At 47.9% G+C, this 17,972-nt stretch overlaps 4 protein-coding genes across 4 annotated transcripts; 2 read left to right on the forward strand and 2 right to left on the reverse strand.

The window, feature by feature from the left end:
* Positions 1-79: 79 nt before the first annotated feature.
* F9C07_2057677 (uncharacterized protein) lies at positions 80-2,757 on the reverse strand (the record flags this gene model as incomplete). The annotated part of the gene is made up of 3 exons (XM_071508601.1): positions 80-109; positions 733-2,259; positions 2,437-2,757. The coding sequence occupies 3 exons, from the start codon at positions 2,755-2,757 to the stop codon at positions 80-82; spliced, it is 1,878 nt and encodes a 625-aa protein (XP_071363933.1).
* A 371-nt stretch (positions 2,758-3,128) lies between these two features.
* Positions 3,129-11,285, reverse strand: F9C07_2277899 (uncharacterized protein). The gene is made up of 7 exons (XM_041290039.2): positions 10,965-11,285; positions 10,367-10,788; positions 9,957-10,292; positions 9,746-9,900; positions 3,990-9,677; positions 3,621-3,922; positions 3,129-3,506 (listed from the first exon to the last, which is right to left on the reverse strand). Exons 2-5 carry the CDS (start codon positions 10,380-10,382, stop codon positions 6,660-6,662), a joined length of 3,525 nt encoding a protein of 1,174 aa, XP_041143218.1. The 5' UTR covers positions 10,383-10,788; positions 10,965-11,285; the 3' UTR covers positions 3,129-3,506; positions 3,621-3,922; positions 3,990-6,659.
* F9C07_2386 (endoplasmic reticulum vesicle transporter-domain-containing protein) lies at positions 3,730-5,173 on the forward strand (the record flags this gene model as incomplete). The annotated part of the gene is made up of 3 exons (XM_041290024.1): positions 3,730-3,922; positions 3,990-4,170; positions 4,237-5,173. 3 exons carry the CDS (start codon positions 3,730-3,732, stop codon positions 5,171-5,173), a joined length of 1,311 nt encoding a protein of 436 aa, XP_041143217.1.
* A 4,712-nt stretch (positions 11,286-15,997) lies between the features above and the next one.
* F9C07_2384 (uncharacterized protein) lies at positions 15,998-17,642 on the forward strand (the record flags this gene model as incomplete). Its single annotated transcript, XM_041290025.1, has 3 exons — positions 15,998-16,592; positions 16,646-17,427; positions 17,496-17,642. 3 exons carry the CDS (start codon positions 15,998-16,000, stop codon positions 17,640-17,642), a joined length of 1,524 nt encoding a protein of 507 aa, XP_041143219.1.
* Between the last annotated feature and the right edge of the window lie 330 nt (positions 17,643-17,972).

Below are 17,972 nucleotides of genomic sequence, written 5' to 3' on the forward strand. Positions count from 1 at the left end.
TACACCCAAGGTACATTCTGTGTTGGGATTTCTCAACCATCCACCAGCTCACCTAGGGTAAGAGGGAGAAATCCGAGGACTAAAATTTAAGGAATACAGCGAAGAAGGGCTGAGGACAAAAGTGGTCTTTGCGGGAAGTCGACGATCAAGTCCGGAAAGTTGTAAACGCCGAAAGTCAACCTTAGCGCAACGCGGCTAAATAAGATTGACCTCGAGAGATGACCAGCTGAGCTCCAACTGCCCTCCATGACATAATAACGTTGATCTTACACCCTCCCTTTTACCTCTACTTTTCCTCTACAGACATCTGTGAACGTTGTGTGCTGTTTTTCTGGCCCGTTGGAAGCAGGCTCAGCAAGTGATATTGGTCTCGCGGGGGTTATCAACTGGACCTCCCTCCCCTTTCTATCTATATGGACATGATCTTCGTCGTCTTCTGAGGTTCAATAAATGTGATACAGTGAAATCTTTCAAGCAAGTCTGAGAACCCACAACCGTTCGCCTAAGCCATGCAAACACAAGAAATGCAGTATAATAATAATGGTAATAATAATTGAATAAGACTCCAAGCAAACACCACAGCTTCCTCCACTCAAAATTTTTGGGTATGTAAAAATCAGATAAGAACTAGACAGCTCCAGGCAGAAAGGCGTCTGGAGGTAGCTGTCCCTGAGCCTTTGTACGGAATCAGTAAAGTTCCATATACAATAACCAAGCGCGAGAAGGGCTTACCTTGAGCTCCTCAAAATTCTTCAAAGCAGCGTCCAAATTCCAACCGTTGCCGGAAAGTGCCATTTCAGAGTATGGCAGGGTCATGCCCGTCTTAGTGCTTATTTGCATGACCAGTTGCTCTTGTTGCACCTGGGCATCCGGTTTGCCTGGTGCCGGCATACCGTAACCATCGGGAGCAACCGGAGGAGCAACCGGTGGTTGGACAGGGGGTTGTCCGGGTTGGGTTGCTTGGACAATTGGCTGCTCTAACATCCATGCTTCATGGCCCCCATGAGCCCGTAGACAAAGAATATCGTTGATCACCCTAATACCGCCCATGCCTCCGCCAGGTCCAAGGATGAATGTCCGGTCGAAACTCCGAAGGTCAACCTTCGGCCCATTGATCTCTTCAAATTTTCCATGCACCATGATAAGAAGTCCACCCACGCCAGTCGGGCTCTGTCCGGAAGGATCTGGAAGCCCAGGGATGGGGAAACATTCGATAAGCCATTCTTCGGGCTGAGCTCCTATGTCGGGATGTCGTGTTTGAGGAAGGCTGTTCCACATCTCACGGATTTTGTCCGCACCGACAAAGGAACGAGACATCCTCGCAGGAAGATGATTGATCTTGAGTAAATTTCTACTCTTCTTGATGTAAGGATCCCAGGCCGCAGTTTCAGTCTGCTGGGCTCTCGGAGCAGTGGTGTTAACATTGAGCGAGAACGTGGAATTGTTGTCGTATACACCGTTCAGAAGGTCAGTACGGTTGTTGTCATAACCAACAAAGAAGGCCTTGACAAAGTTCTCTCCGATTTGAGATTCGTCCTGGAAATGCGGCGCCTGAACAGGAATTGGTGTCTTCTTCTGCGCGGCCACTTCCTCCGCCGTCCGAACTTCCGTGTTGTTCAAAAATCGTAGTTTAGGATACCACTTGAGCATGGTGTCCTTGAAAGTAGGATCTGCGCTGAAAGGGGTACCGGTGAGGTCAAGGAACTCCAGATTTCGGAACTTCCATCTCCATCCAATTAAGGACTGAGAGTCTTTAAAGTTGTTATTCGATAAGTCAAGGTTCTTTAGATCAGGGAATGATTGAGCTAATGTCGTGACGACCGTAATATTTGCGAGCTGATTGTCGGCAAGGCTGACACTCTCCACAGCTTCACGTCGCGCTGTAGAGCTATCGAAATTCATTTCCCATACTTTCATCAACGCCGGGAAGAACTTGGACTCGGTAGATGTGCTATCAAATATTCCCATTGCTAACAGGTCCGGGTCGCTGCCAAGCTTAGAGAGGTTGAGCAATTTCTGCTGTTGAAAATAGCGTTTGCTCAAGATCGCAGTCATCTTGGACTTGGTATCGGCGGTCGAGGGGGCACCGCTATTCCGCGACACTTCGGATAGCATCGTTTGGTCCATTCCATTGGCGGAGGGATCATATGTCTGGATCGTAAGGGGAGCTCCTGCAAAACTGAAGCCATTCATTTTCAGCATCCTGTCCAACAACTCCGACCGGATAGATACTATGAAAGCATCGCCTTCAACCCGCGACTAGTGAACGTTAGTAAGGCGTAAGAGACCTTTTTACCGCCGTCATCCAGAGGAACAAACGCCAAAAACAGCCTGCGACCGTCGTTCTGGGGTACCACTCCTGAAAACGAGAACACACCGGAGAGGACGACGTTGCGAAATCATGTCGGTGACCGTTAAATCTGATGTTGAACATACCTTTGTGATCCTTGCGCGGGAGCCAGCTTTCGAGTCGGATGAGTTGAGTTTCTTTTCGAGGAAGGTGATTAGACTTTCAATGCCACCGTCGCGGTTGGACGCTGCCTTGCTCTGTTTCCATCCTCGAATGCTAACTTGTTCCAGATTACTACCTCGGCCACCTTGTCGGACGTTTGCCTGAGAACTTGTGTTGCTCGAGATAGCCTTTTGGATAGCGTCGAGTGCCCTGTCGCGTGTGTGGGCCCGTGGTCCAGTAGCCACCGAGCGGCTAGAATCCCCGCGCGCCTTTTTTACACGGCCTTGAGTAGAGCCTGCGTCCATAGCCAGATCACCATCTCGATCGACCCGTTTCGGTGCACCTTTCTTGCGAATACCCCCGCGATCCGAACCGCCTGAGCGGCCTCGGGAACCCTTTCCTCCTTTCATGTTGATCGCAGTGGTAACTGATTCGGAATGGGAGGGGAATGGTGGGTATCGAAGGCAGAGTAGTGGTGGGTATAGTTTTTTTTATCTCTCAGGCGGACTTAGCGCTGCGCGCCTGAAATTCAGGTCGATCTAGTCGGCATGCAATAGAGAAGATAGTTAGAGGTAGGAGGAGAGGTAAAGTAGATATTGTAGATAATTGTATTCAGTATATTGGAAGAAGTAGATTCAAAGTCAAACCTCGCGGGCGAGGTCTTGAGGGGGAACAGTATGAGGTAGAAGAAAGTCAAGCGGAAAAAGTGACGTGAATCAAAAGAGTCATATCACGTGAGACCAGAGATGTGGATGCCTGCATATCCACGTGATAATCTACCAGGCACCCATAGAGAGGGGCCTTATGTGGCCAATCAGGGACTGCAGTTTGTCCTTTGGCACACAATCGGTAATACACGATACCGATGCCGCCAACTGGGTGGAGTAAATTACGCTACCCGTGACGATTGTTGTTCCATTAGTGTTTAGTTTCGTATTTCATGCATGCAATCTATCATCAGGACAGCTTTGCCAAAAGTCAGGAACCGCAAGGGAAGTCCGAGACCCTCTGCTTGTTACTGGCGGTCTCCTCGATTTTAGAAACCAACCAATTGGTAAGTCAGTTCTCTTTCTTTTAGTCATTTTTTTTGTTTGCAACAGACAAAGCACTCAATCGGGCTCGGGCCACCTTGACCACTTTATCTACGGTTCTAATCTATGCTGTATAGGTTTCCCCCCCCCGAGCGCCTACCTCTCCTTCAATTGATTTGGAGGAATTCCCTTACATTCCTTACGGCTATCGTAGCCTTCCTGTATGGTCGCTGAGCGATCGAGGAGATGCCTGCCAAATCGCGATTCACGAGGCTCGATGCTTTCGCCAAGACGGTTGAGGATGCTCGCATCCGTACCACCTCCGGCGGAATCATTACCATAGCCTCACTTTTGGCTATTCTATGGCTTGTGTGGGGAGAATGGGTGGACTACAGGCGGGTGGTGGTACTCCCTGAGTTGGTAGTCGATAAGTCGAGAGGTAAGAGCTAAACAAACTGTGGTGTTGAAGTGGGAGCTGACCGAGTACTACGCACTTCGCTGTATAGGAGAGAAAATGGAGATTCATTTGAACATGACCTTTCCACGGCTCCCGTGCGAGCTTCTTACCCTCGATGTGATGGATGTCTCTGGTGAGCAACAGACCGGCGTAGTGCATGGCATCAATAAGGTGCGCCTGAGTTCTCCTGCAGAGGGCGGTCACGTCATTGATGTCAAAGCTTTGGAACTGTAAGTCAATTTACTCTATCTCGTCACTTTGAACGAGCCTTTTGGCTCATAAATTTTCCTATGTAGTCACTCGGAGCAAGAAGCGGCGAAACATCTCGACCCTAACTACTGCGGCGACTGCGGCGGAGTCCCGCAGCCTGGCGGCGAGAAGCGATGCTGTAACACCTGTGAGGAGGTGCGGGAGGCCTATGCACAACAACAATGGGCATTCGGGAAGGGCGAAAACATTGAACAATGTGAACGCGAGGGCTATGCGCAGCGTCTGGACGCCCAACGACGCGAGGGTTGCCGTCTTGAAGGTGTCCTCCGCGTGAACAAGGTGGTCGGAAACTTCCACATCGCACCAGGCCGGAGTTTCACGAGTGGAAATGTCCATGTGCATGACCTTGAGAACTACTTCGAGGGTGACCTTCCCGACGCCGAGAAACACACCATGACCCATATCATCCATCAGCTGCGGTTTGGCCCCCAGTTGCCAGATGAGCTGTCGGATCGCTGGCAGTGGACCGACCATCACCACACCAACCCGCTCGACAGCACCCAGCAGGAGACTAGCGACCCCGCGTATAATTTTATGTACTTCGTTAAAGTCGTTTCGACTTCCTATTTGCCGCTGGGTTGGGATCCGTTGTTCTCCTCGGCCGTCCATAGCGCCTACGAGGATTCTCCGCTGGGTAGCCATGGTATTGCATATGGCTCCCAGAGCAGCATCGAAACACACCAGTACTCGGTGACCTCCCACAAGCGGTCTCTGAGGGGCGGTGACGCTTCCGATGAAGGTCACAAGGAGCGTCTGCATGCTGCAAATGGCATCCCTGGTGTTTTCTTCAACTACGATATCTCCCCCATGAAAGTTATTAACAAGGAGGCACGGCCCAAGACTTTCACTGGGTTTTTAACCGGTGTCTGCGCAATCATCGGCGGTACTCTTACTGTCGCAGCTGCCCTAGACCGTGGTCTATATGAGGGTGCTCTGAGGGTTAAGAAGCTCCATTCGAGTTAGATGCGAGTGTCCACAGCGAGGCTGGACCTTTCCGAACTGCGAAGTGAAGATAAAGAAAGAAAAGAAGGAAAAAAAAAAAAAGATTTGATACATATCTCTATAGAAGCTATAAGAGTATTGAAGCTTGGAGCAGAGGGAACGAGAATAGGGGGTGACTTTGAGGGGAAATTTTGACAGTCAAGGCGTTTGGGTACATGTGCATATTGTGATATACTTAGCAACAAGTCTTTGGTGTTTGGCATCTTTGTATCTCAAGTCTTTCGGTGCTTCTCCTATGAACGTTGTCAATACTGGAAGACTAGATGGCATCTTCTATAGTTACCCTAAGGTATCTCTAGGCTGAACAAGCCTAACTAGGCCATGTCGATTTGTAAACTTTACAACTGGGATATGTGAGATAAGTCTATGTTCAGTCAGAATCGGAGAATTGTCTATGAGCTTCACTCCCCGTTTCACTTCCCTCTCCTCCCCGACATTCTCCATCTAAAGAATAGCTTCTCAGAGGCCCAAGGGGCTATGGATGCAGTAGCCTGATGATAGTGGGAATTAGGTGAATTGGGTTACTTGGAGGGAAGCGGCTTTTGATCTAGGTTTTGGGGAGGTACATTGCTTGATAAGGTGTGATGAACCGGGGGAGAATGTATGGATTGATTTTTAGGACTTTTGTTGAGTTGTTATAATTGTATCATTCAGATTGGTGAGGATAGGGCGGAGATCAGAGAGAAACAGTCTTTATTGTAGAACGGGGTTTGGTCGTATTTTCTCTTGGGAATGGAAAGACGACCTTTTCTTAAGGATTCCTCGGACCGAATAAGTCACTGGTCTAAGACGCCCGCTCTTTCATTCTAACTGCACGAATAAGACAATCCTGTCTAAGAAAAACCAAGCACGAGCAGAATTGGGCAAGAAGCATAATATTATCTCGGTATAAGTCAAAAGAACTACGGAGTACGGAGGATTTATTCAGCAGAGACCCATCGTCTAGTAACTGCATTGTGCTCGCTCAGCAACTGTTATGCGCCCATATTTACGTGCAAATAGATGGCAAGAAGGGAAAAGACAAAAAGGAAAAAGAAAAGAGTGAGTGAGATCAGAGGTAGAGATAGCAAAGATCCTTCCCAACAGGTGAACCTTAGATCGATCGCATGGGAGAAATCGCTAATGATTGATAAGCAATGAATGATTTGTGAACGAAGCAAGAACCCAAGCGCCAGACCCCTTCTCACAACTCCATTAAATGCACGATGCGACTGCTGTAAAAGACCGAAGAAAGGAACACACAGCAACTCTTTTCCGAGCAGGAGGGAGATCTGAAAGTCTAGCTCTAGGACGCATCAAAAGGATAGCAAGAAAAACTCAAAGGGGTAACGTAAAACAAAAAGAGATCAGCGACAGCTCATGGGTGTGGTCAAAAAGTACAAACGAGACGGAGTCAAAATTTTAAACCTTGGTGGAAGAAGTAGGGTTCAAGGGTAAATGAGAGAAATCAATAATGCATGGCGTGTGCATTGGCAAAGTGACCAGGTTGCTGGCCGAAATACTGGCTTTGCTGATATGCCTGAGGTTGCGGGGTTTGAAGTTGCCCATACCAAGATTGGCGTCGGGGCTCCTCAGGTCGGTAAGATTGATTGAGGGCATCCCATGTGTGGCTCGCCGCTGGGATATTGTAAACACTGTTTTGGGTGCCACTTTGGATTCCATATGAGCTGGCTGGGGGTATCGGATGCTGCTGCCACTGCTGTTGACGCTGGGCGATAGCATGCTGCACCATGTGAGACGACATGCCCTCCATAATGCTCTTCTTCTCACGCTCCCGAGCATCAATAGCACCCACTAATCCCATTGGGTTAACCGGTTGTTGCTGCTTTTTGTTCCCACTGCTGAGATTAAAGAACGATGAACCTGTCATCCGAGCTACATGTTCCTGTTCCCGAGCAGAAAGGTGGGACGAGATATCGTTATAGTTAATCATACTATTGGCGCCGCGAGAACGGGGTCGCCCTTGGCTCTCTCTACCAATGCTCATTTGAGAATGAGATCGGTTGTGAGCCATCCAATCACCGGATACAGGCCGTGCCGGTGGGGTTGTTGGGGTCGCAGAAGAAGTCCGGTGATGTACATGGAGTGGTGGGCTGGGTGCTGCACGCTGCTGCACGAACTGCTCTGGCGTGAGACCAGGTGTAATTGGACGTGCGGCGGCCATCCCAGGCTGCCACAAGACACTTCGTCGGAACTCATCCTGGCTTGGTGACCGTGAGTGGCCTCGGTCCATCTGAGAGTATCGCTGTCTTTCGGTGGATTCCGAGTCACTCCTCTGGTGACCGAGCTTCTTCAATGTATCGGAAGTAGTCGGACGCCCAGTCGTTGGCATGAGAGTCATCGTTGGACCGAAATCAACACTGGGGATATCAGGGTTATGTTTTTGTGATGGTTCGTCGACGGAATAGTGAGCATCACCAATGACCAGATCCCTCCTGGGCTCCGTTCCGACAGTCTTCATTACGCCCATTCTCGGCCTAGGTATCGATTTAGTAGAACGTTTGCTGTAGACGGACCCATGCGTACTAGCGTAGTCTGGGGAAGTTGTGGATTCATCGTCATAAACGCTTTCGTCCTCCTGGTGGCGCTCCCTAACAGGCGAAGGGAAAGATGGCTGGTAAGAGCTGACACGGTTCAGGGCCTCTTCGTCAACAGTATGGCGCAGATCATCAAAACTAGGTTCAATGGGGCTTGATACAGCAGAGTCTTTGTACTGCTGGCCAGGAACTGGCTTTCTCCTGACAGACCTTTTGGTATCAATATGGAGGTTGCTCCCGTTTAGCTTCTCTAGAGGGGGACCGAATACGCTGGTCCTATGCTCTGGTGTTGGCGGACCCTGTTCCTGTGGGCTACCTCTCTTGTCACTCGATTCCGACAACAAGGAAGGGACACTTGGCATCTCAAATTCAGCCCTGTAAGAATCGGTAGGAGTTGGAGTTTGAGGCTTCTGATTGTCAGCCTCTCTGACCTCCTGGGCTTCAGAGGACATGGCGCCGAGCAGGTTCATCCTTCCTGAAGCGGCAGCAAGCTGCGCAAGTGTCGCGTTCGACATTCTATTATTAGCTTTCCTCAGATCTGGCGACGGGTGCGGCCGTGCTGAGGGCATTTCGCCTGGTCCATGGGTGAAAGCCGGGGGATTGGAGACGGGTGAAGGAGGAGAAGGCTCCCGGAAATGTTCTCGAATAGCTTCGGCCTCAGGCACAGTGTGAGAATCCAAACGTTGCCTCCAGTCACTATCAGAGCTGCTCTGATCATTGAACTCGTTGGTACTAGGACGCTCGTTTCCAGCTTGTATTAAGTCACGCGCCGAAGACGATGGAGAGCTTTCGACTACAGAAGCCTGCGCCGGCTTTCTGATAGCGGAGAGTCCAGCTGTATCTGAAGCACCTCGTGCATGATAGATTGGCGAGAAATTTGCGTCATTAGACTCCTCTTGAACTATCGCATCGGTGGACTGATTGTAGCCAGGTTCGCTCTCCGGGAAGGTCTCGTTTCGGCGAAGTCCAGCGTGAATATTGCTGTGACGACCTGGAAGACTCGCTCGAAAACGTGGTTTGCTGGAGATGCTGCTTGTTCTGCTACCAGCAGCTGCCATGCGACGTGCAGTCGCCTCCTTCAGCTGTTTCCTCCATTCTGCCTCACTCCAATCCTGACTACCCGCGGTTTGCATCAAATTGGCGATATCCAAGATGTCCAGATAGCCATAACGTCGCTGTTTCGGAAACGCAAACATAATGCTCTTAATGTGATTCGTAGCGGCAATTAGACGAGTAGGGCGTCCATAAAGATTAAAAGTGTCGAAAGTGGGCATCAGGAACCGTATCATCGTTTCGAACCCAGACACGGCTGGATGTGACTCTGGCATGACGAAAACAAATCCTTCTGAACTCGACTGTTGCTGAGAATGAATTGTGACATCGCCCTCAATCTTTACCAGGGTGGATTGATCAATCAGTGCCTCGGACTGAGGATATATAGCGTAAGCACTGTAGGCATTGGTGATTGTCGCAATCGGCTTCGCTTTCTTCGTTTTCTTCGTCTCATAGAACATAATGTTTCCTGTGACCAGTTTAGGTGCCCGGTCATAGGCTGACTTTTTCTTAAGAGACTTCTGCGCTTTTTGGAATTCCTTTTCATTTGGAGGGGTGATAACAAACCAACACCGCCTCCAAGGCGTCCCCGCCCCGAATCTCACACGAGCCCAGTCCTCATGCTTGAAGCGATTGCGTTCGAGAATAGTGCGTATACCGTTGAGGCTCTTCCCCTTTCCTGCAATGATTGCACCGGTGTATGCCTCGTACAGTGACGTATGTTCAAACAAGGATAATCGGATGGCTGAAGTCCATTGCACCAGAGAATGGAAGGAGTTAAAGTGCAGAAGGTATCGATTCTGACCCGCTGAGCAGATACTTAGAACGTTCTTCACTGTCGGTGTCTCCGAATTCCGCGTAGGTAGCGTCTCGATCTACGGTGCCGCAAAATTAGTGAAGGCGGAACCCCCAGGCTATAGGTTTGGAGATATTGCAGACTCACCACTTTGATGGACGCATCCGCCAGGTTGATAAAAGTTGGAGGGCTTTCTTTTTCACCCGCTGCGTCCAGCGCAGCGGCATCCCACAATGAAAGAGCTGTCCCAATAAGTTGTGCATAGCATTCCACCCACTGTCGATCAGGACAGGGTCGGCCATCTGCGCATTATTAATTAGCCGCGATTCTGATCTACCTATATCTTCCGAGAACTCACGGTTATCTAAATCATTCAATTTCAGAAAATAACCTTCATGGTACAGCTTGTTCGCATGACTGTTGAGGAAAGTGAATATCGGCTGGAGCTCTGGGGCCGTATCTTGGGAAATCTCTATGAACGGAGGATCATGTGAAAAGATCGTTGACGCAGGCCGCGATATCCGGCGATCGTTCGACGACAATCCTGTTGGCGAAGCATCTTGAGGGGAGGGTGTATCTGTATCCACTCTTGACGGAGGTGTGTTCCCTGCGACTGAAGCTGAGAATGCCCGATGACGTTGTTCTGGACGATCTTTGCGGGACGAGCCACCGAATGCCGATATGAAAGATAGCACTGATAACGCAAGGGGCGTTAACCGTCGCCGTTCACATTCCTGAAACGGAGGGACTAGGGACTAATCTACTCACCACGCGAGCGACCCATATTGTCAAAATCTAATGTATGAATAGAAGTGGAAGTAGAAAGACTACTAACTTCCACGTCGTTCTGATGTCACACTTAGCGCACGAGAGACAGATAACGTGGCTAGAGGACGAAACTGAGCCGGGTCGTCTTTAGATCGGGTGGACAGAACGAAGGGAAAAAGGGACTAGTATGTAAAACAACGTTGTATGGTGAACCCGAGTCTCCCGCACGGAGATACCGTCCAAATATCAGGGCCCCCCGACACGACTTGCGAGTTAGGTATGAGGGACAGCCTCCATGGGGTTTCCTTGGAGAGTTCCACACGAGCGAATGACGATAAGCGGCAGACAAAGAACTGGGAATGGTGACGAGTGAGAAACGCAAGGTGTCGGACTGCAAGCGCCTGACTGTAGTCACTTGAACACTAGGATGTCTCAGTTTTCTGTTGGCCAGCGGAAGGTAGCGGGTAGAGGAAGATGTAAACAACTAGTGAGAGAAGAAGAGATGGACGACAAGAGGATGATAGCGATGTAAGTACGTAAAGGAAAGGAAGCAAGCGAGAGACAAGAATGAAAGTAGCGAGGGAAGAGAATAACGGACCAGAAACTGACAAGAGGAGAGAAGGATAGGAAGAAATGATGATACCTTTCTCCTACAAACTGACCCAAACGAACCAAAGAAACGTGGGTCTGGAGGTGAGTGTGTAACACAATTACCAATGGGTCTTGGAACAGAAGAACCCTTTGTTTTGTTACCGGGTCTGTTCTTTTGAATTCAATGTCAATCAACGAGTCAGTGGTGAACAGATCATAATCTATTCATGATTTACGTCAATGGGGAGGAAATTCAAGATCAAAGATCAGTTGCCAGGATTCTAGGATTTTCTCAAAGAAAAATAGCCACGGAGGCAAGAAAGTAAGTACTTAGTACATGTACCTACATACTATTCATCCATTGGCAGCCTGCATGAATGTACAGAGTACAACTTTCTATTTGCTAATACATGGAATTTACCGTACCGGAGTGGTTCTAGGCTCAGTCCCCGCTAAACATTTTGAGATATATTTTATTTTATTTTAATAGATTGGGTAGGCCGAAAAGGTAGCGGCTGGCGTCATCGCATGTGTGGCTGTTTTTCTCAAAATAAAAAAAGAAAAGAGAAATTTAAGGTCCGGCAGGGAAAAATTGAAAAAAGTAAAAAAGGAAAGAAAAAAAAAGCGTCTCATCCCTGCCGGTCTCCCCCAAATTGATCAAACAAGATCGGCGTGGATCAGAGAACTTCGCTGCATGTCCCATCGATTTCATAGGAGGCGTTCTGTTTTTTCTTTTCTTTTTTCGATCTCTCCTTTCAGTTTCAGGTTAGCACCCATGATATAAGGCGGGACATAAAAATAATAATACTATTAAGATAAAATAAAACCCAATGAATCCCGAGGGTCCACGATGACTATCAATACAATTTAGACTATTTTCACCCAATAAAATATATACTTTACACGGTGTAACTCCTACCCCCGAATCTCAAACGGTGTGTGTATCCTGGACAAACTGCCCAACCTCCCCCCGGGATTTTGTCGCCATTGACCCGGGCCTATAAAATCTAAATCGAGTACGGAGAAATGCAAAAAATCGCTCTTGCAATCCAAATATAGTAACTTAAGACCTGCATGTCTTACTACATGACTACTTTGTACCAGTACAGATACGGGCGCCTGTTCCGTCCCTTTTTTGCCTTACCATATCATTCGGTCTTCGCCCTTCTACAGGTGAGGAGGAGAAACAACGTGGGCTTGGCTGCCAAGATCGGTTTGGCCACCTAATGTCTACTAGTACATAGTTAGTATCGAGTATTCCCCTTTTCCCATTAGTAGTCTGTGCACTTGGCTTGGATGGAATGGGGTAACCCGGGTGGCCTGGTATTTGCTTGTACTCGGTAAGGGTGTGTTTGTGTATCCAGTTTCTTCAAATGTATTGCCCCAAGTGGATAATATATGGAACTCCAGTCTCCCGCACTGCCACATCCCTTCTGTGCCACAACATCAAGTGCTTCGGAGGAGGTTACATTCCCATTAAACTAATATGGCACTATGCAGCGCTATTTATATTAAATAGGTATCCTTACAAGAGACTAAAACTACTGTATTCGACCGCCCCCTTTTGACAGCCTCCTTTTACCCCTTTACTCCGAGTGGCATGTAAATTTCACTTTGCAGAACAGGAGAGAATATGTGTGGCACATAAAGGCCCAGAACTAAATAAGGTACCTGATCGCATCCATGGATACCATGTTCAATGCCATCGAAATATTACCTGTTCTAGATACACTGAATAATATACATTCAATTTCGATGACAAGCGATAAATCCGCGTCTCTCCTGAATGAACTTTGCTTGATTAGATAATTCCGACCGTATAAGTTAACTACTATGTATGTATGTACATCCATTTACCGTTTGTATTATCTATCGTAAGAAGGTTTTCTCCGGTCGACAAAAAGTCATGGACGGCACGGAGTAGAGCGTGTTGACCGCCCACAGTGGCAACTTGCAACGAGGACATAAAGTATGAGGTCCACCGCCCTGGGAATCTGCTACGCTCAAGTTAAACCTGCGGACCGGCCGGGATGGAAGGTCGGCCTTGACGCGCACTCCGGACAGCGATCGTTGCTCAAAAGGATCGTCTCGATGCAGATATGACCTCAGCAAGTGGAGGAGCTGGATCCCACGACCTTGGTTGACCATCCTCCGTGCTCTCCACGTAATGTTGCTTTTCTTTCACCTCATAACCTTCCAATGTATCTCTTTCTTCGCTTTTATTTCCTGCTTTGTTACCGTACTTGCAGGTCAACGTCTCGTATCATTGAGCAATGATACTGTACTGTGTTCCGATTGTCTGATTGTTAGAAGTGGAGACCACCATCTGTTAGGGTTATTCTCTCCATAGTACCCCGCCCCAGCCACCAACAAAAAACATTGAGTAGCTTTCGCGCGCATGATAGACAAAGCTTTAGGTGAGATATACTTAGTACTCAGATCCGCTTTAAGCTATTTACATTAAACTCAAGCCAATTAGATGTTACGGTACAAGACCCTACCTACCCCATTGACAGTTCATCAATTGCGCAATTCCAAGCGTATCCTACATGGTACATAGCACCGTGCTAAATCAGGTCGCTCAGACGATCAGATAAGCGAGAGACTGCCCACCTCCCCAGTGCCAACTCCGCGTTGACGATTTTCAACCGGCACTCAGAAAGACGTCAAGCGGCCCAGTATGCAAAGGAGCAGCCTTACGTACTCTCCACTACGTATCCTGTGGTCCCAGTCATCCACGTGTTTCTGAACGGGGTCACTGTACATACTTAGTATGTACTAGAGGTACATGCATGTTACACGCACTTCATTCAGACCCAACTGCAATATATTCCTAGACTGCCCCGGAATAATAGCGTTCTGTATTTCAAATTCTGCATGCCAGAATTTATTATATCGTTTTATTGACACTTTGAGGGTTCCATATTCATGCCCTTACCAAGGCTTCTGATGACTACCGCTAAATTCCTCTGCATCATGCTCATGTACTCCGTACTACCTACGTATCATACGGCTGACTCTGACTTGCTCTTCCTGAGCCTTTAGAACCCCGTGTTTGGGATGAAAACTAACATTGTCAGACACTTCTCATCGATACGACCAAGGGCCACGAAGTTGTATAGACAACAATGGTCTTTATCTATTACAGTGAAATTTGGGACGGATCATCGTACTCTAATATGCTCCCTCAACGTCCTCGAGATGGTCATGTTTCCGTAAATACTTCTGACCCAGTATCTCTCTGCAGGAAATGTCTGTTGGTCGTCGACCATTTCAGATAAATGCTCCGTACGCACTTGTCACTATGGGCCAGTTCATTAAGAAATGTGAAGAGGAAGGCTTTGAATTGCAATGCATCATTTGATCTTGATCCTGACGCGACTTATGCAATCTGCAGTAAGTGTTAGTATCCAATGGCCGTGTATCATGTCGGAGTCTACCGGACGGTCCGTGTGTACGATGGGATCTAGCAGTTGAACATAAAAGAGCGATCAAGAGCTTCGAAAGGCTCCTGTGAATGTTTGACGTTAATATATGGCTTCATGCAGAGAAAGCGATGCGTGGTGTCCGCTACGCCTTGCGACAACATCTATCGTTGGTATTTGTATAGCGGGAATACGTACTCTATATCACTAGTAAGCACCGACATGGTGGCAAAGCTCAACATGTTTGTATGGCGAGAAAATCTAACCAGGATCTCGAGCATAATACGTCGCTCAATCTGGCAACTGCTGCCATCAGAAAGTTCGGACCGTTGAGGCTTCAGACCCACATTGTCCTTCAATGACAGGTGATATATCACATCTAGAAGATCATCAAATGAGTCTGTTCTCCATATTGGATGGCTATTCTACTGTGTCGCCTGAGCTCACAATAAAAATTGACTGCATGACCGGTGATTGAATTTGAGAAAGGATGAAAAGTAACTGAAAGAGTCTAATCCTAAATGTTGGAAAGTTACGTCGTGTTGAGCCTTCTCTATCACTGACATCGCTGTAGGAGTGCACTGGGTTTCATTATCACAATCTTTCCACTTATGATAACCAAAAAACTAAAGTCATTGATGGGTCAAATCTGCAAATCGTTCGTCGTTATGCTCAAATGGAAAAGAATGATTTATCAACATCGTAACTGTGAGCAAAAATAAGTCGGAGCAGAGCCGCAAAGACAATAGAAGATCAGTCATATTGCTGATATTACTACTCTTAGAAATAAGTATCAAACCTAGACTACATACAATGAGAGGGGAATGCTCTTTGTTCGAGCTTGAATAGATATGTATATACATAAAACTGGCAGCTGATCTTGTTAGACTATAAAACCCTAGAATATTGTGGCTTGTGCTGGCAGTGATCCAAAGCACGTATTGTTATGATATAAGACTCTATAAACATCCCACCGCATATTTTTACAAAGAAAAGTCACAGACATTAGTATCAGTGGAATGGACGAAGAGAAGCTACGTCCCTTCACTACTACGGGCAAGTACTGGTAAGTTCAGTGGAGAACACACCTGAGAACATTGTATTTCTCCATTGTCAATCGCCATATCAAGGATGTATGTTATATTGCTGCTTGGGTAATCTAATTTGTGGAAGAAACCTTTCAGCGATTTGTCATTGTGAGAGCCTTGCAGTGAGGGTATGGACTTATTCACTCTAAGTTACTGTCTTATCCTGGAATGTCAGTCTCTAATGCATTCACTGGATTTTGTCTTATGCACCTATGGAACCCCCCCTCTCTCTGTTGTCGTGTTGGACTTGTTTGTTTCCCTATTAATCTCTTCATCTTCTCTTACACAGTTATGCAGCAGAGACACGCCTGTAGATCTCTCCATTAATCCTGATCAAGCATACTTATAACGATCTAGATCCACTATCTAGGTAATCACTGAGAACGCTGCCTAATTCTTCCAATACTAACCTGTGCTGGTTCCATGCACTCTACTGTTTCTTGGCTTGCTTTTATTAAAGCATAGCAAAACGTGATACTTTGGGTCCTGAATTCAATTTCCATCGAGTATTTTATTGGGAATGCAACATGGAGCTGTTCAGGCTTTGCCCTACGCCCCCTCCGGAGCATTCTGAAGAGGATAACTCCGCCTCGGCCATTGAAATTCCGATGAATACACATGGCTATGGATTGTTGGACGAGAAAGCGAAAGAGATCACCGATACCGAAAAAAGGAGAGTGGAAGAGCTGATGCAGCAGTTCACCAAAGGCTTTGACCCCGGTTCCTTTCCCAGAGAGGTCATGGACAGTCTTCCTTTGCTGTCTGACAACCTTTTCCCCGGATCGTATGCTCATTTATCAATCATTCTGCTCGAGAACTGTGGTAAGATGCAGGGCATTCAGGCAAATTTGGAGAATTGGATTCGTGAGCGTTATAAACGTTGGGCGATCACTTTCCCCGATGATACGAGTATCACGGACGAGACATTCTTCGGCGCCGAGTTCGAGATGCTGAGAAAACTGTTGGCGCCTTTGCGTGGAGAGGATGCTGCGCGTGTATACTGGATGAACTCCAGATATCCGCATATTGTGAAGGTGTGTCAGCAACTTGAGGCCTCTGTGAAAGTCATTGAGGAGTTCAAGCAAGACATCCTGGGAGCAATCAAGTCAAAAGACGAGCACAGTAAGTAAGCAGACCCCTGCTAACTTAGAGCACCAGGCTGACAACCTGCTTAGAAACCATTTACAGCCCTCTTCCTGTATCCCAGGCCCGGGCAGCAATGATGAGTATGAGAGACATTCGACTCCGCGCGTGCAGGGCTTCCCTGAGCTGGGATGGCTTTTCAGAGTCCGATATCGAGCTTACCGTGTTTCATCAGTACTACAAAAACCACCTGGCAAGATCGGACCCAGCGAAAGCGCGCGCATCTGGGTGGCTGCCACCATCGTCGCCGAAAACCCCTCGTGCCTCTGCCGAAGAAGCGGAACCGGGGGATTTGGCTCACTGGCCATCTGAGGATTCCAACAATGTGTCTCTCAACCTGATGCTCAAAACGGCCCTATGGCTGAGCGTGGCGAGAGGATTAGCTGCTGTACATCTCTTCTGCGATATCGCCAGACACTTCACCGTCCACAAACCGTCCGCGAGGGCCAATGACAGTTACATTTCCTACTTGCTACATCTTACTCAGATCAGAATCTCGGTAGATGGGGTTCGATCACGTCGCTCTACACCTTTCCCCTACCGTGACGAGGCCTTGTCCCGCTGCAACCCGGACTACTTTGGTGATGTGTGGCGATCTAACCAGAGTTTGACAGCTGATCTTGTCGGGAACGTGTCTTTCTACAAAGGGTCTGATGAGAACTTCAAGCTCGCAGATGCCCCGCCGCCTCGCCGTTCTTTTCGTAAAGAGATGCGTACACTCGAACAGACTGTTGCGATCCAGGGAAGCTTGGCTGGGACTTCGTCTCCGGTGGATGTTCGCCCAAGGGGGAGGCATGTCCTTGGAAGTGGGATGGTAAGTTACTCGTGATAACTTCCCCTCAAATTAGAATAGTCTAACTGACATCCATCACCTCTGACTAGATAGGCAGGATTGAGGCTCCTCAGCCAACACACCTTCCAGCCACAGTCCCTGCCCTAACCCGAGCAATAGAACGAATCACCTTGGCAGAAGCTCATGAGCGCCCTCTCATCAAGCAGGCTACATCAATGCACGGCAAGAAGCCTTAGGACACACTACAAAGCCCCAGAGAGATGGTGAGACTGGGGTATTGCACATCACGATCCTGCTAGCACAGAAACGAATAAAAACTTCTTCTTTTCTTAAAAAGGGATATGGAGAATATTTAGCCTCTCGAGCTGGGCCTTCTTGAAGTACATACACAACCAATGTTTTATGAATGATGGTTAGTTGATTCAGGGTTGTTTACTGTAATTTCATGTTCTTGTCTATTGCGCTTCCTGCTGTCTTCGCCTCTCTTCTCGCCATCTCATTCGATTTTCTGCAGAAATCTTTTCTCCAGCTCTTCTCCCTCTTCAATTCAACTTTGGGCGTTCACA

Source organism: Aspergillus flavus, chromosome 2, assembly GCF_009017415.1.
Source record: "Aspergillus flavus chromosome 2, complete sequence".
NCBI classification, from domain to species: Eukaryota; Fungi; Ascomycota; class Eurotiomycetes; order Eurotiales; family Aspergillaceae; genus Aspergillus; species Aspergillus flavus.